A 24,767-nucleotide genomic window follows, 5' to 3' on the forward strand; every position below is an offset into this window, starting at 1 on the left:
AGCAAAGGTGTTTGCATTCCCAGAAGCCTGGAATGGCCAGACTCAGAGGCCTGCCCTGATTCCCAGGATGGGGCCTGCGGGGTACCAGGAGCATAGAGGATAGCTAGAGCCCCACCAGGACTTGCCTCCTCCTCACCATGGCAACCGCCTCTATCCTTGGCCCTGGTACCCAAGAGGGGAGCCCTTGGGCTCCAGCCAAGCTCCCTGCCCCTGGCCTTTCCAAATCCCTCCCTCTGGATACTGCTTTCCCAAAGGATCAGAGGCTCTGGTCCAGGTGCCCTAGCCCCCAGCCCCACCCCCGCCCCCCAGCTGAGTTGGCGGGTCCCACTCCATTCTGCCAAATTGCTCAATCTGGGCTAACCTGGCAGCCTCAGGAACAGATGAGAAGGATTTAAGCGGCGGCAGCTGTTTTGGTCCCCTCCTCTTCCTCTTTGGTCCACTCTCCCCCAACCTCGGCCACCCCCCAGCTCTTCGCCCTTCTTCCCCACCCGCTCCTTGGCAGTAATTATGGTGTGATTGAAGCTGCTCCACGGAGAACCGCTGACACCTCTGTCTTTTTCCTGTAAACACGGAGAGATGAAAATAGACACTTGAATCCGCTGCGCGTGTCACTCTGAAGATGTCTGCTGTCTCTTCCACAGCGACACCGAGACTCACCTGTCATTTCCTCCTTCTTTTTGCGCAGTGGTTTGTATGCCGACTGTCAGAAGCCCCAAATCCATCGTCTTTTAGCATCAGGTTTCTGTCACTGGTTTTTTTAAAGTCATTTTTTTTTTCCAGAAGAAATACACAGAAATCATCTGTACCCCCTACCCCCATGGAGAGGAGAGGGAAGATCTTTAAGATACACACACACACACACACACACACACACACATGACAGCAGCAACCTGAAAACAAGCTTTTTGATCAGTCACAATTAACTTTAACACCTTCTAAGAAAAGGAACAGGAATATTAACTGTGCTGGTGTGTTTCACGGCTGCGGCTTTTCTTCTTGCCTATGACTCTTCCTGCGGCGGCCTTGGAGGGTTGACCGCTGTGAGGCTGGTTCTAAGGGCTCAAGAATGGGTGAGTCTGCCCGCCAGGCGCTCTCTGCTCTTTTCCTGGGGAGCCTCTAAGGTGGGGCGATAGCGGGGGGCCCTAGGGCAAGCATAGCTCTTCCTCGATGGAAAGCATGGGTGTCCTCTCGCCCTGCAAACCACCGGTGCTGTTCCCTCTCTGGACTGCGGGGAAGTGATGCTGGGAGATGGCTACAGCGTTCCAGAGACACACCCACCAGTACGCACTGGGGGACCGTGTCTGCGTGCTCACCTTCAGGCAGGTCTCGGCGGAAGTTAGAAGGAAAAGCAGCAGACACTTGCCACCTTCTCCTTTTCCAGACAGGTGGCCGGGGCCTCAGAGGGGAATGAGGTGGGCCAAGGTCACATAGCTGTGCACTCTCCGTAAAAGTGTAAGTTGCGAGGGACTTCTGGTCTACAGCTCCGGCCCTACAAATACAGCTTGCACCCTGCCCACAGCTGGCCAGATGAGGACAGGAGAGCAGGGAGACAGCTAGGTTCTCCAGGAGCTGAAAATGAGGAGGGCCCCTGCTATTGGCCTGCCGTTGTGAGTGTGTGTGCCAGCATAAGGAAGGCTTTGGAAGTTTCTGAGTTTTTCCAAAATGCGGCAAAAGTAATAATGAGGAGGAATCAGAAGGCCCATTTCTAGTCCAACATTTATTGAGTTCTTAGTATATACTAGGATGAGAAGACAAATAGGGCTTTGTTCTTGTCTTGCTTTTGGTGTCTCTTGGTGATAAAGTTTATGGGATAATTGAAAACTTGCTCCTTTCACGTTGCGGTCATTTCTGCCATTTTGGGGAGGCAGATATTTCCAAAAGTTCTGCACATCTCTATCTTTGGAAACAGACTGCTGAACCATCAGGCCTTTCTCAGTGACCTGGGGCCATTGGGAGCCACTTGTTTGTGGCACCATACTGTCCCCACAAGGAGCAGCCCCAAATCCTGCGCTGAATTCTTGTCTGCTTTTCATAGGTTTTTTTGTGTCCCCGCAGCCCCCCTCTCATGCTGTCATTTTCTTGGCCACCCATCTGACTCCAACCCCATCAACCTTTCTAAGCCCTTTCTGGGTTGTGTCTCTGAGCCATTTTGCAGAAGTGGATGACGGAGCCTGTCTGAACCATGTTTATAAGGGTAACGACGAGGCCTAGTGAGGGCCTGAGGAACTCCCCAGAGAATCGAGGGCTTGGGCCTGGTGCATAAACTTGGGGATGTGGGTGTTTTCCTACTGGGGAGGCATTTACTCCCACAACTGATTCAGGACAGCAGAGGTGGCCCAAGAGCTGCGGCCACACAAGTGAAACAGGACAGGCACATTGTAATCACATCAGCTCCTGGTCTCTTTGATGTGCATGTCCCCCGAGACCAGGATATCAGGGGTTTGCAGATGAGAGACTCACCCCCCCGCCCCTGCCAAGAGGCTCTTTTCCGCTAGGGAACACCTCGGAGCCTTGGGAACAGCCCAGGGTCTTCCTCGGCCACAGCACCTCAGACTTGGGTGTCCTTTTCATGCCTGGTGAGCACTGGATCACTTGGCAAAGGCCCTAAGAGGCAACCTGGAGCAGAGATGGAAAACCTAGATGCAGGTTCCATTCCCCCTGGGCAAGTCATGTCCCTCCCCCGGGCCTCTGTCTTCCCATCTGTGCAATTGGTATGTTGGGCCGGATTAGCGTTTTAAGGACTGCTTGGTGGAGCCCAGGGTTTGCAGAGGGGCCTCTGCCCCACTCAGTGGGACATTGTTTTCGATTGTATATGCTGAGCTTCCACCTAAGACTGTTCGAATACAGCATTTGCAGCTAAGTTAGGAGAACGCAGGTGATCCTCAAGGGCCCTGACATTCCTGTGGTTCCCAGACTTAAAGATTAAAGACTAGAGAAGTTCTCTAAGGCGAAAGTTTCTGGCTACTCACATCAGACACAGCCTTGCCCATGTCCCCTTTGGACTGCAGAGTTGAAACAATCTCCTTTCTGGTTTTGGGGGTTTTTAAAGCATTTTTCTAAATTGTGGTAAAACATAGAAAACATAAAGCTTACCATTGTAACTGTTTTGAGTGTACAGTTCAGTGGCCTTAAGTACAACATTCACGTTGCTGTGTAACCATCACCACCCCCCATCTCCAGAACTTCTTCATCTTCCCAAAGTGAAGCCCTGTTAAGCACTAACTCCCCATTTCCCCTCCTCAGCCCCTGGCACCCAGCATCCTACTTAGTTCCTATGAATTGGACTCTTCTAGGAACCTCACGTAAGTGGGATCACACAGTATTTGTCTTTTGATGACTGGTTTATTTCACTGAGCGTCCTGTCCTCAGGGTTCATCCATGGTGTAGCGTGTGTCAGAACATCCTTCCTTTTTTTTTTTTTTTTTTTTAATGTATTTATTTATTTTTGGCTGTGTTGGGTCTTCGTTTCTGTGCGAGGGCTTTCTCTAGTTGCGGCGAGCGGGGGCCACTCCTCATCGTGGTGCGCGGGCCTCTCACTGTCGCGGCCTCTCTTGTTGCGGAGCACAGGCTCCAGACGCGCAGGCTCAGTAGTTGTGGCTCACGGGCCCAGTTGCTCCGTGGCATGTGGGATCTTCCCAGACCAGGGCTCGAACCCGTGTCCCCTGCATTGGCAGGCAGATTCTCAACCACTGCGCCACCAGGGAAGCCCCGACGTCCTTCCTTTTTAAGGCTGAACATTTCATTGTATGTAGTTATCTCACTTTGTTTATCCACTCATCTGTTGATGGGCATTTTGGTTGCTTCCACCTTTTGGCTCTTGTGAATAATGCTGCCATGAACCTGGGCGTACAAATCCTTTCTGTGGAAAGACGATGGTGGTAAATTTTGAGGATAACTGAAAACTTGCCCCGTTAACGCTGTTAACGTTATGTGGTGGGAAGAAAGGGACTTTGGGGGGCGGCATTTGTGGGGATGGGGCGGTATTACCCCTCCATCAGGACAGCGGACACGGGGCCGGTTTATCCAGGGTGCTCACCCGAGCTTGATTCACGAGGCTGCACTGCTGGGAAGAGGGAGCCCGGCCATGTGCCCGGGGGCCATCCTGCCTCCTGGAACCTTAGTGCCCCCAAATCTGGGGTGGTGCTACTTATAAGATCTTCCTCTCAGGGCTACACTCAGCCAGGGCCAGGTGCCCCTTGTCACTTGGAGACCATGATGTTCAAGCAGATTGTTTAGTAAATGGAGGATTTGGGCCTGAGGTGATGGGGAGGGGACCTAGCAAGACTGTCTTCCCGTGACCTTTTGGGTTTGGCCCCCATCACCTGCTGGTCCACAGGGCAGCAGACAGTGCTACCCAGGGGCCTAGATTCAATTCCCAGCTCCATTTCAGCCAAGTCTCTTCTCCTCCAGGGCTCAGTTTCCCCGGCTGTACAGTGGGGTCAGCACAGGTGACCAAGGCGGTCAGGATTTCTCTGCAGAGACACGGCTGCAGGGGAGCCGCCGGCTGAAGGTGGCATGTGTGGGCACACGTCCACGCGCGCGCATGCGTGTGCACAGCCGTCCCCTCCCCTGGCTCCCTGGTGGAAGGCAGGAAGGGACATCCGGGGCCCTGGGCTCGACCAGACTCGGTTTAATTACAGGTTTTCAGCTGCGGGCCGGTGGGCACGAGTTGGGAAGGAGGGGGGGAGCAGCTCTGAAACCCTGTCATTTTCCAACGTCTGAGGGCCTCTTCAAAGGGGGGCATCTAGACATTTTCTCCACAAGCTGCAGAGTGGACTGTCGTGGCCCCAGCATGAATATAATGACGGATGCATTTTGCAGCAAGCTGGGAGTGAATGGGTCCGACTGGCTTGTCTCCTGTCAGACGAGTCATTATTATTTTTTTTCTTTTTGTCATTTGCTGACAGTTTGGGTTTCATGCGTTTCTCTCTTTTTTCTTCTTCTCCCCCTGCCTGGAAAAATGGCTAGGTATCTACGAGACCCCAGCGGGGACGATCCTTTACCACGCTCATTTAGACATCGAGGCCTTCACCATGGATCGGGAAGTGCGAAAAATCAAACAAGGCCTGGGCTTGAAATTCGCCGAGCTGGTGTACACGGGTGCGTAGACCCTGCAGCTGCTCCCCTCCCCTCCCTCACCCAGGGGCACCCTCCTCCCGTCCCGCCTTGCCCACTGCCACTTGCTCAAGAGCCCGGAAGATGCAGGGTGAAGGGGGTGGAGAGAGGGCAGGGGACGAGGAAGCGAGGAGGGGACGTCGGGACCTGCCTTGTTCACACGGTGTGGAGGGAAATGCACCGGTGCCCCGGGCTGTCCCGCCGCCTCCGCCACCTGCGACCCGCATGACGGCCGCAGGGCCAGGCAAGCATCTTGTGTCATGCCTATGGCTGCCAAGTTTTATCCAGCACATGCCGGGTACCTGGCACTGTGTGGGAACACAAGTCATCCTAGGGGGCTTCGCAAGTTTCCTAAGAGAGCTGCGGCCAGAAACTGAGGCTCCGAGCAAAAGGAGCTTATATAAAGTTACACAACTGGACGTGGCCTAGCTGGGTTTGAGCCCAGGTCAGCCTGTTTCCAGGCAGAACCCGGAGGTGCTACATGAACTGCCTCAAGCAAGGGAAAGCCTACCTTGACCGAGAACGGGGCCCCAGGCCTGGGCATTGCCTGGGCCAGATCCCCACTGGGAAGCCACCGGGACGGCCGAATGCCCAGCCCACGTGTGGAGTGTGGGCTGGGCTCCATTCTACAGGTGAGGAGACTGAGTTTCCGTGCCTTACCTGCTGTCACAGAGTAGAAATCCAGTCCTCCCGACTCCAAATCCATCCCACACGTTATAACAGGGGTGACCAAATCCAGCCCGTTGCCTGTTTTTGTTCAGCCCATGAGCTAAGACTAGTTTTTACATTCTTCAATGGTTGGGGAAATTTAAAAAAAAATAATACTATTTCATGGCACGTGCAAATTATAGGAAATTCAAATTTCAGTGTCCATAAGTAGTTTTTTGGGCACCGCCTTGCTCATTCGTGTGCATGTTGCCTGTGGCTACTTCAGAGCTACACTGGCAGAGCAGAGTAGTTGCTAGAGGGGCCACGTGGCCTGCAGAGCCTAAAATATTTACTATCTGGCCCTTTCCAGAAAGGGCTGACTCTATTCTATGACATTAACATCTCCCTAATTTGAGAAATCACATCAGACAGCCCCTCTGAGCTGTTGGGGGGGACAGGCTGCCGTCTATGGGGGCCTGGATGTCAGAGGGACCCCAGGAAAGTTAATAGCAATAGTAACTGCCTGGTAGAAGCCTCCACCGCCCTCACCTCTTCCCCTCGTCCCCCACTCAGAGGTTTTGTTTCCTCTGAAACCTCCTAATCGCTAGAACTCATCTAGGGATTTCAAGGGGACATGGTGGTTATTGGCTGGCATTATTTTTCCCTCCCATTGTTCCCAGGAGCTTTGAAGCCCAGTTCCCCCCTTCCCAGGTACAGACAGGTGTTTAAATAACATTGTCTCCTGCGGGCTCTCTTGCTCAGCGGGGTTTCCACACTGAAAGGTGGATTTTGGTTACAAAGCGGGAGAGTCATTAAGACGCGGCAGGCTGCGATGGGGGGACAGCACCTGGCCAGGGGGCATCCGTGGAGGCCGAGCGGGGGCCGGGCCGCCAGCCTCCCTCCCCACGCTAGATCGGCTGCCACCTCTCTTGCTGCCCAGCCCTGAGCTGGGCACTGACGAGTATTATCTAATCTTAGCTGCACAGAGGGGAGATGAAGACGCTTGCCCAAGGTTTCACAGCTGCTGAGCAGTGGCTTGGAGCCCAGGACAGGCCGGCTTCAGAGGCCAAGTTCTCGGCCACTCCAGCAGATCCGAGGTGGGTAGGAAGCTGGGCTGGGGCCATTAGCACGGGGTGATCAAGGGGCGCAGTGGTGTGTACAGGGCAGCCCTGGGTGTCAGGAGCACAGCTTGGCCCTTGGTGTGGGGCTGGTATCCCTGGACCAGGCTGCCTGGGTTGAGTCCTTGCTGTCACCCACCGAGCCCTCTAAATCCCCAGATGTTACAGTGATTAGGTTTAAAAGGAAATAAAATCTCAGAGTGGAGGCTCCTCCCAGGTAGTTGTTATTAACATGAACTTCGCCCAGGTGCCCCTGACGTCCAGGCCCCCCACAGGTGTCAAGGTCGGCCTCTGGCAGCAGCCTGTCCCCACCCCGCAACAGCTCAGAGGGTCTGTTTGAGGGGATTTCTCACATTTGGGACGCATAAAGGTTAGAGAGCAGGGATTCGCTTGAGCAACTTACTTGACCTCCCTGTGCCTTGGTTTCCTCATCTGAAGAATGGGGATAATTCTGCCTGTCTCACAGTGAGGACTCAATGCACGGATATTTGCAAAGCCTCCAGGACAGTGCCTGGCATGGTCTCTGAGCGTGGACGCAGGAGAATGGGGCCTTGCCTCTGGCTGGCTTTATGATCTTGAGTAGGTCTGTCTCCTCCCCGAGCCTCAGTTTCCCCTCCTGTAAAATAAAGGGCACGGGCCCAGGTCCCTTCTCCATTCTGTCTAGCTCCCCAGTTATAGAACCATCACTGTGCTATGGCACTCAGCTTCCTCGGAGCCCCTGTGGTCTCGGGGTCCAGGGAGACTGAGGCCCGGGGAAGCCCTTCTGCCTCGGTCCCACTCCTAGCTGCCCTGACTACTGTGACCACTGTCTCCCCCTCCTCTCATCCCATCCCCAAATTTCCTGATCTGCCTGTATGAGGTTTATACAGACCCCCTCCCTCCAGGAGCACACTGGCCTCACCCCACAGGGTCATTCTGGCAGGACCCCAGCTTCAAGACACATCTCATTTAGGGGGTATAGCTCACCTCTCCCCTCACCTCAGTTTCTTCGGCAGTAAAATGGGTATAATGCACAGAGGGTTGTCGGCCTGATTAGTACAGAATTTGGCCCAGCTCCAGGCCCCACCCACTGTGCATCCCCCAGCCTGGGACACGCAGGCTCTCCCCAGTGCAGCACTCAGGACTCACTGCCCTCCACCCCAGATTGGGACTGCTGGGAAGAGAAATCTGAGCACAAGGCCCCCATGACAGGAGGGGAGAGATCCTGAGATAAATCCCAGGCCAGGCACTCCCACAGCGGTCTTTGCCCCCATATCTCTGGCTCCATCTCCCACCTCTCTTCCCACCTGGGAACCTAATGGTCTAATTATCCTGACTTAGAAGGGTGGCCGAGACACTGGGGCATGGTGGGGGGTGGCCATCAGTGTCCCCTCCCACGGGACTCTGGGCTAGAGTCAGGAGCACTCTGGATCTCGCTGTGTGGCTTTGGAAAGGTTCTTTCCCTCTCTGGGTGTCTGTCTCCCTGTATACAGTGAGGGCTGGCAGAGGTCATGTTCAAATCTTGAAAGCAAAAACTCTCACTGAATCCACACTACCCCCCGCCCCCGGAGAATAGTTAGTATTACCTCCTTGTGCAAATGAGGAAACTGAGGCACAAAGAGATCACGTGGCTTGTCAAGGTGGAACCAGCGGTGAACTCAAAAGGCAGGACATCGGAGAGTGAGGACGCAACCCCTTCTCTCCCTGCCCGTCCCTCCCCCACGTCTGGAAGCCACCGGACCCATCGTGGAGAAGGCCTGCTCCCCTTTCCCACGGAGGGCCTCAGCAGGTGCCCCTGGAGGCCAGGGCTTCCAACAATAGCCACAGAGCCGGGGCTGACCCAGCCCTTTATCAGGGCAGGAGATCGCGCACCATCTGGCCTCACAGCTGCCCAGGTGGGCTCACCTTCCCGGCTCCGTTTCAGAGAAACCCTACCCCTCTCGCTGTCCCTCCCCCAACCCTGGCCACGGCCCCCCTGCCCTCGGCAGAAACTGAGAGGAGCCACCGTCCAGACCCTGGGCAGACGGGGGACTGAGCACGCGGCCCTCTTTGGCCCGAGGGATCTGGGGGACAGATATGGGTAACGGGGGATGGGGGCAGCGCATTTCTCAGGCAGCTCGGGGATGTCACAGATGTAGACGGGAAAGCTCCAAAATGATCATATGAAGCACAGTTGTTAGAACTCGGGCCGACTGAGGTCAGGTCCAGGCCCCCCACTACAGCCTGTGTGATCGTGGAAGAGTCTCTCAAATTCCCTGAGCCTAACTTCCTCACGCAGAAAAGAAAGAGGCTAAGAGAGGTTTTTCTCCCGCGACTGGGAGGATTCAAAGAGCTGGTCCAGGTAAAGAATTAGCATGGTGCCTGTGCTTCATCTGCAGAAATCTTTGCGTGTGAAAATATTAGCAGTATTTTAAAGACAGGTCACTTGTTTCCAAGGGGTCTGCCCATCCTGAGGGGTGGGGCTCTTCCCAGCAGCGTTCACAGCAGCCCCTGAGCCCAGGGCCTCCATGCACAATAAGCCTGCTAGTCCTGGGAGGGCGAGGCTGTGTCATCCCCACTCAACAGATGGGGAAACAGAGGCACAGAGAGGTGAAGGCCCCACACACCTGGTCTTTCTGACCCCAAACCCACCACCCAGCTGGGCACCCCCATCGCTCGGCCCCGGTAACATATGTCTGAGTCTTGCTTGAGGTCTCCTGCCCAACTGTCTGCTGCCGTGATAAGACTGAGCCCCCTGTGGGCAAAGGATGGGGTCCCTTCACCACTGAATGTCTGTGGTGTGAAGCAGCAGGTTAGATCCCCTCCTCCTGACCCTTAGGGGGTGACTGCATTGCAGGGTGTAGAGGATGCCTCCTTACCCCCAGGAGCCCTACAAGGTCACAGGACAGGGGCAGGCGGGCTTGGTCCTCACTGTTGCCATTTACAAGTGCATGTCGTGCCAGAACTCCACAGTGAACAAGGCAGATGCGGGACTGCCCTCCCAGGCTCACGTCTGCCATGACGGGGTGAGGCGCAGGGTGACTTTCCTGGACCCCAGTCCTCCCCACGTCCTGGCCCGAGGCAGGCACACGGTGGGCCTCCCCAGCACCCTCGCTTCTTCCTCCCTGCAGGTTTCTGGCACAGCCCCGAGTGTGAATTTGTCCGCCACTGCATCGCCAAGTCCCAGGAGCACGTGGAAGGGAAAGTGCGGGTGTCCGTCTTCAAGGGCCAGGTGTACATCCTCGGCCGGGAGTCCCCACTGTCCCTCTACAACGAGGAGCTGGTGAGGTAGGCGCCCCACCCCTGCCCCCAGCTGGGCACAGACCCTCATGTCCAGTATCTCCTCCGACTGGCTTTCTCAGCAAAGATATGCCCAAGCACGTGTAGGGTATGGGGGAGACAGTCCTGAAGATTATCCGCACCACCTCTGCCCTCATGGAATGTACAGGCTAGATGGGGAGAAAGGCCCCAATCAAAGGATCACCCAAGTGCAGGATTAGGGAAGGAGGTGCCGGGCTGTGGGGAGATACAGGATACTTGGGCTGGGTATAATAACGGGGGTGTGGGGAAGTTTCCCCATGGAAGTCATTTCTGAGCTGGTCTCCAAAAGAAAGGAGTGAACCAGGTGGAGAGGGGGCAGGAGAGTTTCCAGAGAGACTGTCCTGTGCGGAGGTTCTGAGCCTTGGAAGAACCCAGAACATCCCAGGCACTACAAGAACTCCAGAGTGTGAGGGTCCTGGAGCCAGATCTTAAAGGGAAGGACACATCAGACCTGTGGGTTTTTGAGGCCCCTCTTGCTGCTCTGGATTTGAGGGAGGTGGGAACTGGCAAGGGTGGACACAAGGGCTCCCCGTGGGACACGCTGGTGGCTTAGACCAGGCTGCTGGTTCTGGGAATAGAGAGCAGCAGATGGATTTGGCACATATTTAGGAGGTGGGATTGAAAGGGCTTGGATGGGGAGGGAGATGGAAAAGTTCAGAACCACTCTGGGTTTTCTGGCATGAGCTGCTCGGTACACTTTGGTGGCAATGACTGAGTTGAGGGAATGGGGGGGGGGGAATCATGCACTTGGATTTGGACATCTGCAGGATGAGTTTTCTCTGAGATAGACCAGGAGAACTATAGTCGGCCACTGGACACACAGGGCTAGAGTTGAGGAGAAACGTGGTCTGAGGACACTGGTTGATGGGGCCAAGAGGAGACAGCCCAGGGGAGCGGCAGAGTTGGATGAGAGGGAGCCAGGAGGGAACCTTGAGGAGCTGCCTCCCGATGGGCCAGGCTGAGGGCGCTGAAAGGATGCGGGAGAGGCTGGGGAGACCTGGCGGGCTGGGTCCAAGGTAGCAGTTGCCTATTAGCTGCACCTGTGTTTGCATCCTGAATGATAGACTGGCCTTGACCGAGGAGCAAGGTGTTCCCTCTGGAGTCCACCTGGCCAAACAAGAGGTGGGAACAGGCAGCCCCACCTGATACAAGTCCCAGGTCCAGCTTGGCTCAGGCTGAGGCCAGCTCTCCCCTCCCGGAAGACGGTCAGGAATTACAGTACGAGTTTTGTTTAGCGGTCAATATTATTTTCCTCTCTCCCTTCTCTTTGCCGTGTTGCGTTTCTCTCCCCCCCTTCAATCTTCCTAAACACTTTAGAAGCCATAAATATAACCGAATCAGTTTAGATCAGTCGGGGTAAATGTCAAATTATCTTCTCTCTTTCTCTCTCTGGCTCTTTCTTCCCTCCCCCTCCAAATCAACAGCCTCTAATAATCTGTCCAACCCTTCATTAAGCCTTACAGTCTCACTCAGGGAGATTAAATGAATAAAGTAAAAAGGGAAAGGGGAAAAAAAGAGAGAAAAGCAGGAGCATTTATTCTCACTGTGTCTCCGACCATTTCCCTTTTCTTTCTGATTTCTACATCGCTGACTTGAAAGCCCTTGAGTGACAGCGTCACAGGGACCAGCGAGGAAACCGCGAGAGGTAGCAGAACTGGAAATGCCGCGGCACAGTAGGTAGAAAGTACCGTAATTATAGAGCAGGTCAGAGCCACTCGAATGAACAAAAATAAAAGCACAGAGGTTTTCTGTAGACCGTCAGGGGAGGTAAAAGAAAAAAAAAATTGTAAACTCTTTTTCCACCAGTACCCCCTACCCCCCAAAACCACAGATTTTAAAAGAGGTTTTTCGGTTCCCGAGAAACACCTCTGGAAATAGTTCAGCAGTCCCATGGGACAAGTTTGTCCCTGGATGTGGGCCTCTCTTTGCAGGGGCTGCTGGGGTGGTCTGAAGGGCCTGTTTGGGGGCAAGGGGGTGGGAGAGTTTGTTTCAACTCCTGAGAGACGGAGGTGAAAGGACGGATGCACACCGGGGGCAGGAAGGGGATCCAAGCCCTGCTTTCTCCCTGGGCTGAGCGCAGGGGCCCTTCCAAAGGGGACGAGCCCCTCAGACAGCGGGAGCGAGGCCAGGTGTCCGAAGCCCGTGCGATGGTTTGGGATGGGGGTGTGGAGGCTCAGGGCGGGGTCATGTGAAGCTTCGCTTATCACCCCAGCAAGGTCTGTAAAAGCTATTCGAGGAGGCTGACGCTTTAGGTGGGTCCAGCCTCTCCCCTGCCTGGTGAGGGGTGCCGAGCTCAGCCCCTCGGATGTCTGACATCTTCTCCCTTCACGGGGAGCTTGCTAGTCGATTCCTGGTGGCTTCAGCCACCTGAGCCCTGGAGGGGCCAGTGGAGGTGAAAAGGAGGGAGCACTGAGAGCGTGGGAGTTCCAGCTTCAAGGTCCCCTGGAGGTCAGGGTGAGGGCGTGGCAGGGGGAGGCACAGAGCCCAAGTCCCGACAAGCTGCAGGGCAGCCGGGCGCAGAGACCCCGTTTGTTGTACAAAGCCCACAGCCCACAAAGAGCCAGTCAGAGGCACAGCCTCAGGGTCTCAGAAAAATGGCAGAACCCCTCTGCCCTCCTCCTCCCCAATCTCACCTCTCTGGAGAAGGCTCCTGAGGGGACAGGCCACCTCCTTGTCATCGAACCTTGAGACTGCTTTGTCCTGAGGCTGGAGTTCTGCAGACATGAAGACAAGGGGCTGATTCAGGGCAGGACGCAACAAGAGGCCCGTGAGAAATGGAAGGGACCCCCTTCCCCCAGGGGGCTCAGAGGGTGGCCTCATGGAGTCAGATCTGAGACCACAGCGCCCTGAACTCGTCCTCAAAGAGCATATCACAGTCGTAATTGTCGAAGGCAGATGGATGATTGATTGCTGATGTCTGCACTCACCGCCCCACCACCACCTGCCCCCCACGTGGGTGCTGTTCTTGTCTGGTTCTTGTTTCCTCAGCACCTGGCACAGTGCCTGGCAGGTAGTAGGTGCTTAATAAACACCTGAGTAAATGAATGAGTGACTGAATGATGTTAGTAAAACTGAGTGCTTACCTGGTGCCAGGTGGCAGCTACATCATTTCACGTGGAGCCAGTGATAACGCTGAAAGCCCCATCTCACAAGTGAAAGACTGAAGCTCAAAGAGCAAGAATATTTGCCCTAAGGTCTATGGCAGGGGCGGAGCCAGGATGTTCACCCAGGTCTATGGCAGGGGTGGAGACGGGATGTTCACCCAGGTCTGTGGCAGGGGTGGAGACGGGATGTTCACCCAGGCGGCTGGACCTGACTGACTGGTTGGGAAGGGTTCCAAAGCGCAGCTAAGTGAGAACACCCAAAAGATGAAGGCTGTCGAATCTGGAAGATGGAAACTGCAGATGGGGGAAAAAAAATCTGTTCCACTGAGTATAGCAGGGGTTGACTAGGCACTTTTCAGAGCCAGCTGGCATGGGGTGGGTGCCCATGTTTGAGGATGGATTAGACTCGGTCTCACTCAATGGGCAAACAAGGTGAAAAAGACTTCGTGGACAGATCTTAACTGCTGGGGCCTCTCTGCAGCTTGAGGGATGCCGTCACGCATATCTGAGGCTGTTTGGTGTGTAACTCCTGGCCTCCCAGGCCTTCAGGCCACTGGACATCACCAGCTGTTCCTGGGCACTCGTCGAAGCCCTCCACAGCCCGAGGGCAGAGCTGGCTCCAGTGCATGTCCTGAGGTTACAGATGCAGCGCTCTGGTTCGTGGGAGGAGTTCACTGGGCTGGCGCTGGCTGGACCAGGACCCAACCTGCCCATTTGCGTAGCAGGGATGTGGCTCCCTGCTCTCCAGCCCCGGCGTGATCCCCGGCCCAGGGTAGGGATCCCTGAATTGGAAGGAATGGCATGAAAAGCCAAAGTGCAGGGAGTATTGGATCAACACTGAGGAAATGCCTGGGTGTCTGTGAGGCTGAGGTCCCTTGGATGCCAAGGCCAAGGCCCGGGGGATGCTGACGAGCTCCTACTCTTTTGCAGCATGAATGTGCAGGGAGATTACGAGCCAGTTGATGCCACTGGTTTCATCAACATCAACTCCCTCAGGTGAGAAGCTCTGATGGGTCCTCAGAACCTCCAGGTGTGGGGAGCAGGCTCTGATGGGACCTCAGTGCTCTGACCACTGCTCTGCCCTAGACAAGCCCCACCTTCCTGTCCCTCCACCCACCCCATCCTCAGCGCCTGCTTTGGACCCAGCCTGCTCCCATCCTCTGCGGGGCCAGAAGGCACACTTGTGACAGCCAAGAGCAACAGAGGGTCCTGGGCACCTGAGTTCCGGGGTTTCTGGGTTCTGCTGTCTGCCTCTGACACTCACTCCCACCCTCTCCAGCCACCAGGAGCCCCTTTCCTGGGCAGGTTAGCAAGGGAAATGGCCAAGGGGTAGAAAGAAGCCACAGAAGGTCACCTGGCTGGCTCTTGCGTTCACGTCCACATACATGAGCTTCAGGTCTAACTGGAACCATGGATCTCCATGGCCCAGTGGGGTGATACACACCATCTGAAGCCACTCAGACCTGGGTTCGAATCCTGCCTCTGCAGTTTGGTCTCAGAACCCTTCTGAACTTCTGGAAATCATAGGATGTTAACCATACCTGCCTCACAGGTGCAGGGAAAGTTTGATCTGAGTCCGTGGAAATCAAGCACTCTGCCCAGACCCTGGCACCCAGGAAGGGCACAGTGCCTAGCAACAAGTGCTCAGTGGGGCTGAGTCCAGAAGGCCTGTCTGTCCAGCTCTGGGTTCTTAATCACCAGCTTCCTTCTCCTGGGGCTTGGGGTCAGGAAGAAGGCATGAGTTTCTCTTCTCTCGCTGATAACATGCCCCCAGCACAAAACCATTTTCTCTCAGAGCCAGCCTCCTGTCCCTGGAGCCGAGACTGGGAGAGACATGGATTCCAGCCCAACAGTCACCTCCACCTCCCCGCCTCCTTCACCCTGTTTGTGTTTTATGACTCTATAAACCCTTTTAAATGGCTCCGAACACACCGGGTTTTCATAATGGCCTCTTCATTTCTCCCATTGCCAGTTTAACGCTTTGTCTTAAACAATGGCAAGCAGTGTTTTCCCCCTAAGATAAATTAATTACATTATCCTGATTGGAGGGCAGGAGGGGCCAGGGCAGGAGAGGGAGAGAGGGAGAAAAAAAGACAACTCCACACACATCTTAACAAACAGCTGCCCCGCCAGCGCAGCTCTGCCTGAATTAATTGAACTGAGTGCATGTTGTTATTGTTAATTTACATTTTTCTTTGTTTTGAATCTGGTTTACAGGCTGAAGGAATATCATCGCCTCCAGAGCAAGGTCACCGCCAAATAAACCGGCTGACAATGGGGAGCTGGGCCTCCTCGCTTTGCCCATCTCCCAAGTACGGCCGCTAATTGTTGTGATAATTTGTAGTTGTGACTTGTCCTCCAGGGCTGGCAGTGCAGTGCGGGTGCCAGGCCCCGGCTTTGTTCCCTGGTCCCCTGGAGCCTGCAGAAGTGGTCAGCAAACGGAAGGGGCGGGGGGCCGGCTGCAGTCAGGAGCTGTAAAATGATGATTAAAAAAAAATGATTCATTGGTCTTTTGTTTATTTCTGCAGAGAGAGGAGTAAGAGAGTGTGTGTGTGTGGGTGTGTGGGTGTGTGGGTGTGGTGAATCATGCTTTTCTTAGACCAACCTTTGTGTTTTCTGACTTATGCACTGCCGAAGGCCACCTTTTGCCAGAGAACCTGTTTATCTGGAAGAATCGACCCCTCTCTCCAGCAAAAAGCGTGGAATCCAGAAGCACCCCCCCCCCCCCGCGTCAGACCCTAGCCCAGCAGCCTGGCATTTTGTTACCAGCTGTGCCCCTGTGGCACGTGCCAGGGAAACCGAGGAGAGTTTAGGTGACAAACTTGGGAGCAGTCGTGCCCACAGCCTGCAGTGAACTCCCGGGAACGGTGGCCACGACTGACCACACCAGGCTTCCCCACCGTGGCTGGGTGGCCTTAAGTGTCCTCCATCAAGGAGGAGAAAGAACCCAAGTAAGAAGAGCAGCCTGAGCACAGAGGACAGAAGCACAGACATAATTTGGTGGTGGTGGCGGTGGTGGTGGGGAGTGTCTACCTGGCTTACAAGGGTCCCTCCATCCTTCCTCCACAAACCACGGCCCAAAGCCGCCATGTTTGTACTTGACTCTGCCCCTTTGGTCATATCTGATTGGACCACGGCTGGGCACCTGACTAGAGCTGGGCCAATCGGAATCTCAGTCCCAGCAATGGGGCCCAGGGAACCGGCCAGAAGCGAGGACAAGGGAATTTAGGCGTGGTGGGATGCCCTGTGGCTGGAAAAGCAGAGACGGAAAAGGGAGTGATGGGAAGAGTGGGTGTCCGGTTTAGAATCCCAGTTCCCATCCTGGTAGGCCTCATGGAAGCTGGCGGCATTTCTTAACTTGGATTCTCTGAGACACTGGTGTTCTCATAACCAATTACCATTTAGAGCTTAATTAAGCTGGTGAGAGAGTTTGTGGTATTTGCAGACAGAAGCGCTGTTACCGGGAAGACTTGAGTGCTGGTTGCTCTGGACCCTTCCCTGGTTCTGACCTCCACTCCATTGCCTTCGTTAATGAGGGTTTCTTTCAAAAGAAATTTTGTTTTTAAAACTTGTTTTCCTCTTATTGTGAGGGTTACAAGTAAATTATTCAGTGAATCTTAACTTTGTGCCAGACACTTTGCTACACACTTTATTCACATTATCTCTTTGAATCTTCAAAATGACACTGAGGTAGATGCTTTTATTTCCGTTTGGTGGAGGAGGCCACTGAGATGCAGAGGAATTGCTTTGCCAGCTTTCAGTCAGCTAGCAAGTGACAGAGCCAAGAACCAGACTCTGGCCTGGCTGACCCCCCAAATCTTGTGTGTTTATGTCCTTAACCATCATTGGGCTGCATCTTATTAAAAAACAAAACAAAATACAATCTTATAGAAATAACTATCACCCATCATCTCACCACCCAATTATAAACACTGCTTATACTTAGTGAATTTCTTCTCAGTCAAATTTTTCTATGCTTATAAATATTTTTACAGAGTTATTTAGGATAAAGTATTCTTTTTTCTTTTTGGCCGTGCCACGTAGCATGCAGGATCTTAATTCCCCCACCAGGGATCGAACCCATGCCCCCTGCAGTGGAAGTGGGAAGCCTTAACCACTGGACAGCCAGGGAAGTCCCTAAAGTATTTTAAAAGCAAGTGTTTTGCCCTGCTTTTAAATTAACATTACATCATAAACAGTTTTCTTCATCAAAAACTCTTAAACACTTTCAACAACTATGTAATCTTCTATTATATTGATAGCTGTTAACCTTTCCCCATTTATAGATTTAGTTTTTCACTCTAAACTATTTTCCTGCCTTTTGTTGGATTTAATTGAGTATTCTTAGTAGTTGGTTTATTAGTTATGCTTTTTGTCTTTTCAGTGGTTTCTCTAGGGTCTACAGTATCCATATATCTTTAGTTTACAATGGGCTACGTTCATTAATGTTGTACCGTCTCATGTGTAATATAAGAATCTTACAACAGGGGACTTCCCTGGTGGCGCAGTGGTTAAGAATCCGCCTGCCAATGCAGGCGACATGGGTTCGAACCCTGGTCCGGGAAGATCCCACATGCCGCGGAGCAACTAAGCCCATGCGCAGCACCTACTGAGCCTGCGCTCTAGAGCCCGCGAGCCACAACTACTGAGCCCACGTGCTACAACTACTGAAGCCCGCTCACCTAGAGCCCGTGCTCCACAAGAGAAGCCACCGCAATGAGAAGCCCGCGCACCGCAACAAAGAGTAGCCCCTGCTCACCGCAACTAGAGAAAGCCCATGCACAGCAACGAAGACCCAATGCAGCCAAAAATAAATAAATAAAATAACTAAATTTAAAAAAAAAAAAAAAAAAAAAAAAAAAAAGAATCTTACAACAATACAATCTTAGAACATTTCAGTTTGTGCTTTTGTTGTCATATATATTGCTTCTACAAAAGCCCACAATATGTTGCTATTTTTTCTTTAGGTAGTCAAATATCGTTTTTAAAAGATTAAAAATAAGAAAGATATGTGTTTTATATTTATCCTGTGTAGGATTGGTAATGTTTCTTTCACAAATATCTGATAGAATTCACTAGTGAAACCATCTGGGCCTAGAATTTTCTTGGCAGATGCTTTTAAGGCATAAATTCAGTTTCTTTTATTTATATTGGGTTATTCATGTTGTCCATTTCCTCTAGGGTCAACTTTGGGTAATTTGTGTCTTTTGAGGAATTTGCCCATTCCATTTAGATTGTCAATTTTATTGGCATAAAGCTTTTCATAATATTTTCTTATTATCCTTAACTGTTTGCAGGATTGATAGCAATGTCCCTGTTTCATTACTTACCTTGGTGATTTGTGTCCTCCCGTATTCTTTTTTTTTCCCCCCAGGGATTGCTGAGACATGCAGAAGTTTTTGTTTTTTTTTTTTGTTGGCCATGCCACGTGGTTTGTGGGATCTTAGTTCCCCAACCAGGGATCGAACCCGGGCCCTTGGCAGTGAGAGCGTAGAGTCCTAACCACTGGACTGCCAGGGAATTCTGAGAATTTTTATTTATCACATATGTTACTACTTATTTTTACTTGTAGAACAGAGTCACAGATAGAAGAGCAGGCTGTTAGTAGGTATTAGTAGAGCTCAGGGGTCTAGCATAGCATCTAGTACATAGTAGGTTGTCCTCCCTTATTCTTTTTTTTTTTAAACATCTTTATTGGAGTATAATTGCTTTACAATGGTGTGTTAGTTTCTGCTTTATAACAAAGTGAATCAGCTATACATATACATATATCCCCATATCTCTTCCCTCTTGCATCTCCCTCCCTCCCACCCTCCCTATCCCACCCCTCTAGGTGGTCACAAAGCACCGAGCTGATCTCCCTGTGCTATGCAGCTGCTTCCCACTAGCTATCGGTTTTACATTTGGTAGTGTATATATGTCCATGCCACTCTCTCACTTTGTCCCAGCTTACCCTTCCCCCTCCCCGTGTCCTCAAGTCCATTCTCTAGTAGGTCTGCGTCTTTATTCCCATCCTGCCCCTAGGTTCTTCATGACCTTTTTTTTTTTTTTTAGATTCCATATATACGTGTTAGCGTACGGTATTTGTTTTTCTCTTTCTGACTTACTTCACTCTGTATGACAGACTCTAGGTCCATCGACCTCACTACAAATAACTCAATTTTGTTTCTTTTTATGGCTGAGTAATATTCCATTGTATATATGTGCCACATCTTCTTTATCCATTCATCTGTTGATGGACACTTAGGTTGCTTCCATGTCCTGGCTATTGTAAATAGAGCTGCAATGAACATTGTGGTACATGACTCTTTTTGAATTATGGTTTTCTCAGGGTATATGCCCAGTAGTGGGATTGCTGGGTTGTATGGTAGTTCTATTTTTAGTTTTTTAAGGAACCTCCATACTGTTCTCCATAGTGGCTGTATCAATCTCCCTTATTCTTGATCAAAGTAACTAAAAGCTTTTGTTGTTGTTCCTCTATATGTAATGTGTCTTTTTTCTGCCTGCTTTTCGGACTTTCTCTTTATTGCTGATCTTCAGCAATCTGATTATGATGTGCCTTGTTATGGTTTTCTTATGTTTATTCTACTTGACATTCATTGAGCTTGAACCTGTGGATTTTTATCAAATTTGAACATTTGCGGGAGTTTTTCCTCAAATTTGTTTGTCTACCTTCCTCTCCTTTCTGGCACTCTAATTATACATATCATAGACCATTTGAATCATTCCGTAAGTCACTGAGACTCAGTTCATTCTTCTTTGTTTAGTCTATTTTCTCTCTGAGATTCATTTTTTTTAATAGTTTTCTGGAATCTTTTTTTTTTAATATTTATTTATTTATTTTTGGCTGTGTCGGGTCTCAGTTGAGGCGCTCGGACTTAGTTGCCCGGAGGCATGTGGGATCTTAGTTCCCCAGCCAGGGATCGAACCCTAGTCCCCTGCATTAGAAGGCAGATTCTTAACCACTGGACCACCAGGGAAGTTCCTGAGCTTCATTTTGTACAGTATCTGTTGCTATGTGTTCAACTTCATTGACCTTCGACACTATCAAATCTGCTATTAATCTCATCAAGTGTATTTTTCATTTCAGGTATTTTTTTCATCACTATATGAGTCATTTTTATATATCCAATTTCATGGTTATGTTTTCCTTTACATCCTTGAGCATATGGAACATACTCATAATGGCTGCTTTAATGTCCTTTTCTGTTAATTCTATCGTCCCCATTACTGCTTGGTCTGCTCCTATTGACTGATTTTTCTCTTAACTATGGAATTTTTTCCTACTTCTTTGTATAGCTCATAATTTAAAAACTTTGACCCTGGGCATTGTAACGATGCATGGCTGGGTTTTCTTGTATTTCCTTAAAGAGTATTGGACTTCTTTAGAGAAGGCAGTTTAGTTACTTATAGATTAAGCTCTTTTAGAGCAGCTCTAGTTTTTATTCTAGGGATAATTTAGCTCTGCTTCTAAGGTGTGGCCTTTCTAGTGTTCTTACTTGATGACTTGTAGTCAATGAGGTCTCTCTCCTCTAGCTGGAGGACTCTTAAACAATTCCCAGTCCTGTATGAGATTCCTAGTAATTTTTCTTTCCTTGAAAATTGTTCTTGTGTATGCTTATGGGATTTTGCTTGAAGAGAGTGGCACCTGCCAAAGTCTCAGCTGGACACTATGCAGATGACTGGAGTTCTTTCTCTTAGTAACTCCCTCCTCTCTGGTCATCAGTCCCATCAATTCCAGCTGCCTTGGTCTCCCCAAATCCCATCTGTCTTCTTAGCTCAGTAAGATCACTGGACTCTTTTGTCTTGCCTTCTCCATTCTGCATTTTGGGAATTATCTCCAGGCAGGAAGCTAGACAATAGTAGGACTCATCTTGTTTTTCTTTTTTCACAGTCCTGTGCTGCCTGTTGTTGAATGTCTGAAAATAGTTGTTCCTTGTGTTTTGTCCAGTTTCTATTGTTTACAATGGGAGTATAATTCTAGACCACCTTACTGCTTCGTGGACAGAAGTGGAAGTTGATTTTTTTTTTTCAATTTAACAATAATACAATCCAAATGCCCATAGGCCACCCTGGCCTGGGGTCACATTTACTATTTCATTAACATAAGTCACATAATTTCTCATCCTTGTTGAACCAACACCCACCCACCATGGCTTCTGTCTCACTCAGCATAAAATCCAAAGTCCTTACTGTAACCAGCACCAACTCCCTGACATGGAAATGCATGGGAACCTCCAGACCCAGGCAAGCCATAAGATGACAGTAGCTGCTTAAATGATCCCACATGAGACCAGCAGAAGAACCACCAGACTGACAACCTATAGGTACATGAGAATGAATAAATAAAGTTCTGCTCTATTGCACTAAGTTTGCATTATTTATTTTGCTGCAACAGATAATTGATACACTTACTATGACCTTCAAATTCCTTCATGATCTGGCTCGCTACCCCCTCTCTTCCTCACCTCCCTTCACTCTCCCTCTCACTCTGCTCTAGCTCACTGTGTTACTTGCTGTTTCTCAAACAGGCCAAGCTCTGCCTGGAACCTCCTTCTCCCTCCTCCAGATAGCCACGAGGCTCACTTGTTATAGAGCCTAAACCTGGCATTTGCTATACCCTTTACCCTGCCTTTCTCTTCTCCATAGCACATATCAGCACCTGACATTATGCACTGATTTGCTTTGTGTGTCTAATAATTTTTTATTGGGTGCTGGGCATTGTTGAATGTCTCTCCCACTAGACAGGAAACTCCATGTGGGAAGAGACTGGCTCTGTCTGGTTCACAGCTGTGTCTCAGGTGCCAAAACCACGTCTGGTCCATAACATTTACTCAATAAATATTTCTTGAATGAATGACTACCAATCCAACCTTTACTAGCTAGGAAGCCACATCCAAAGAACTTGAGGAACACACACTCCCTCCCCCCACTTCAGGGCTTTCTCTGTTCTAGAAGCCCAAGGAGTGGTGCGTAGGTGCTCAGGAGCCATTCCAATCCAGTCCTCATGCCACAGCCCAGGACCTGCCCCTCCTGTCACTCCACTTCAGCCCCTGCCCATGCCACTGGCTGCTGCCCCAGCTCTCAAGACCATTAACCCCAGCTCCACTGAGAAGTGGGTAGGAAACCACCACTTTAGGGGATCTGGAGTAGGGTTGTTTGGACACCGAGATGTTAGAACTCTTACCTTTTCGTGTACACAGCCGCTCTCCACCTGAGCATGCAGGTGTCGCCAAATAGTCTGGATTGGCAGTAGTTTTAGTCAATACCCCCCAGCTGCCACTAGAACCACCTCGTCCCCCAGCTAGCAGATCCTATCGCAGGGGTTAGCTGGTCTGGACTGATTCCGCCTTCTCAGGGTAGATTCTGCCCTTGGGAGACCCTAGATCTCCCCACCCCTGGCTATAAGGCTTTTATGGAGTTGCCCCCAGACCATTGCAGAAGGCTGAGTATGTCTGAATCAGGTCACTTCCAACGCTGGAGATCTTTTTCTAGGCATGTTCTTAGCTCGACTCAATCAGGAAATGCAAATAGATATTGGGGTATAGATGGGGGTGTTGGAATCTCACACCATTTTTTACCGGGGCTCAGCCAGAGTGTCCTAGTAGAATAATATCGAAAATTACAGAAACTAAGGAAAATCATTAGGAAAAAATTTCATTTCTGAATCCAACATGTTAACCAAAACGTTTTGGTTAATATTTTTATGAGTTTCCTGCTAGTCATTTTTGCATGTGCAAAATGTTTTCATGCAGGTAACGTAATTTGTTTACATTGTGTACCTGCACATTTGCTTCATTTTCTCCCTTTTTACCATAATAGTGCAATTAATTTTCCACATTGTTAATAGGCTTCTTAACAAACTGAAAATGTATACTTAAAATGGGTGAATCTTGTATGAGATATAAATTGCATCTCAATAAAGCTGTTAAAAATAAATAAATTTTTAAAGATAAGGGGTAAGGGGAAGATGGCCAGTGTTAAAGAAAGGAATGGAAGAGAGCATGGGCCGGGAAAGCGCTGGGCTGGAGCAAACCTCTGAGAAGTACAGAGAAGGTGTTCGGCCAGAGTGGAGCACCGGATCCTCGAAAGGCAACTGTGGGCAAGCAGGTAGGGTGGCAGGGCAGTGCGGGGGATGGATCCCCAGCTCAGGGACCAGACTTAGGCTAGACTCACGCTAAATCCTGGCTACTCCTCTCCATTGTGAGAACTTGGGCAAGGACTTCACTCCCCCTGAGCCTCAGTTTCTCCATTTGTAGGATGGGACCTTAAGGGGCCCTTCCTCCTGGGATATTGGAGGCCCCACTGAGGCACCCAGCGGGACATCAGAGACAGAGCCTGGTCTCAGTCACCACTCCACATACAGGCACGGAAGCATTACAAAATCTGGTCAAGGCAAATAAAAGCTTCCCTTCATGTGTGCCCTGGGTGGACAGTTCAGAAGATCCTTTCTTTCTTTTTTTTTTTAAGATTTATTTTATTTATTTATTTATTTATTTATTTATTTATTTTATTGGCTGCGTTGGGTCTTCCGTTGCTGTGCGCTGGTTTTCTCTAGTTGCAGCAAGCGGGGGTTACTCTTCGTTGTGGTGCGAGGGCTTTTCATTGCAGTGGCTTCTCTTGTTGTGGAGCACAGGCTCTAGGCGCGCGGGCTTCAGTAGTTGTGGCTCACTGGCTCAAGAGCTCAGGCTCAGTAGTTGTGGCACACGGGCTTAGTTGCTCCGTGGCATGTGGGATCTTCCTGGACCAGGGCTCGAACCCGTGTTCCCTGCATTGGCAGACGGATTCTTAACCACTGCGCCACCAGGGAAGCCTGTGAGAAGATCCTTTCTTTTTCTCCTTTATGCCATGGAAAACCATCATGGTGAGGGAAGCGGGGAGGGGAATCCGCATTTTACAGGCGAGGCCGCACAGACCTGAGTTCAAATCTTGCCTCTGTCACTTCCTAACTGGGGACCTGGGGTGACTTCTTCAGTATTTCTGAGGGCCCTCAGTGTCCTTGGCTATAAAAACAGGATAACAATAGTGCCCACCCTGCAGGAGCACTTTTTTATTCAGCAGCTGTGGGTCTCAGGGCTCCTGGCTCCTAACCACGGTGTGCCAGCCCGTGCAGCACGCTTACAGGGAGCAGGAGCTGTCGGTGCAAGTTTGGCCTGTGTGACCATTCAATTTTTTGTTATAAAGTCACAACATGGCAGTTGGGTGCACTTTGTTTATTGGTAGCTGCTGCCTCTGAGCTGGTGAGCCTGGAACCTGACAAGGGCGACCTTCTTGGCCTTTGAGGTTAAAAACCACATCTTCCAGCTTTCCTTAAATGCCCAGCCCTGGACATTCCTGGGGTGGATTCCATTTCCTTGCAGGCCGCAGGCAACCCTGGGAGCAGTGACCATGTCTGCTGTGCCCACCACTGTATCACCTGGCATTCAGCACAGGCCTTAGCAGGTAAGAGGCTCTCAATGAAATTGTACTGAATGAATGACGGGATTCTCCCATCCCCTCTTGG

The 24,767-nt window shown here is 51.0% G+C and overlaps 1 protein-coding gene across 1 annotated transcript in view; it reads left to right on the forward strand.

Moving 5' to 3' along the window:
* ASS1 (argininosuccinate synthase 1) overlaps positions 1 to 15,770 on the forward strand; it is a 51,292-nt gene extending 35,522 nt beyond the window's left edge. Inside the window, exons 12-15 of the mRNA XM_036856775.1 lie at positions 4,969 to 5,100; positions 9,971 to 10,127; positions 14,195 to 14,260; positions 15,482 to 15,770. Of these exons, the coding sequence (XP_036712670.1) occupies positions 4,969 to 5,100; positions 9,971 to 10,127; positions 14,195 to 14,260; positions 15,482 to 15,527 (401 nt within the window). The 3' untranslated portion in view covers positions 15,528 to 15,770. The remainder of the gene's footprint in view (positions 1 to 4,968; positions 5,101 to 9,970; positions 10,128 to 14,194; positions 14,261 to 15,481) is intronic.
* Positions 15,771 to 24,767: the final 8,997 nt, after the last annotated feature.

The sequence above is a fragment of the Balaenoptera musculus genome, chromosome 6 (genome assembly GCF_009873245.2).
Source record: "Balaenoptera musculus isolate JJ_BM4_2016_0621 chromosome 6, mBalMus1.pri.v3, whole genome shotgun sequence".
Taxonomy (NCBI): Eukaryota; Metazoa; Chordata; class Mammalia; order Artiodactyla; family Balaenopteridae; genus Balaenoptera; species Balaenoptera musculus.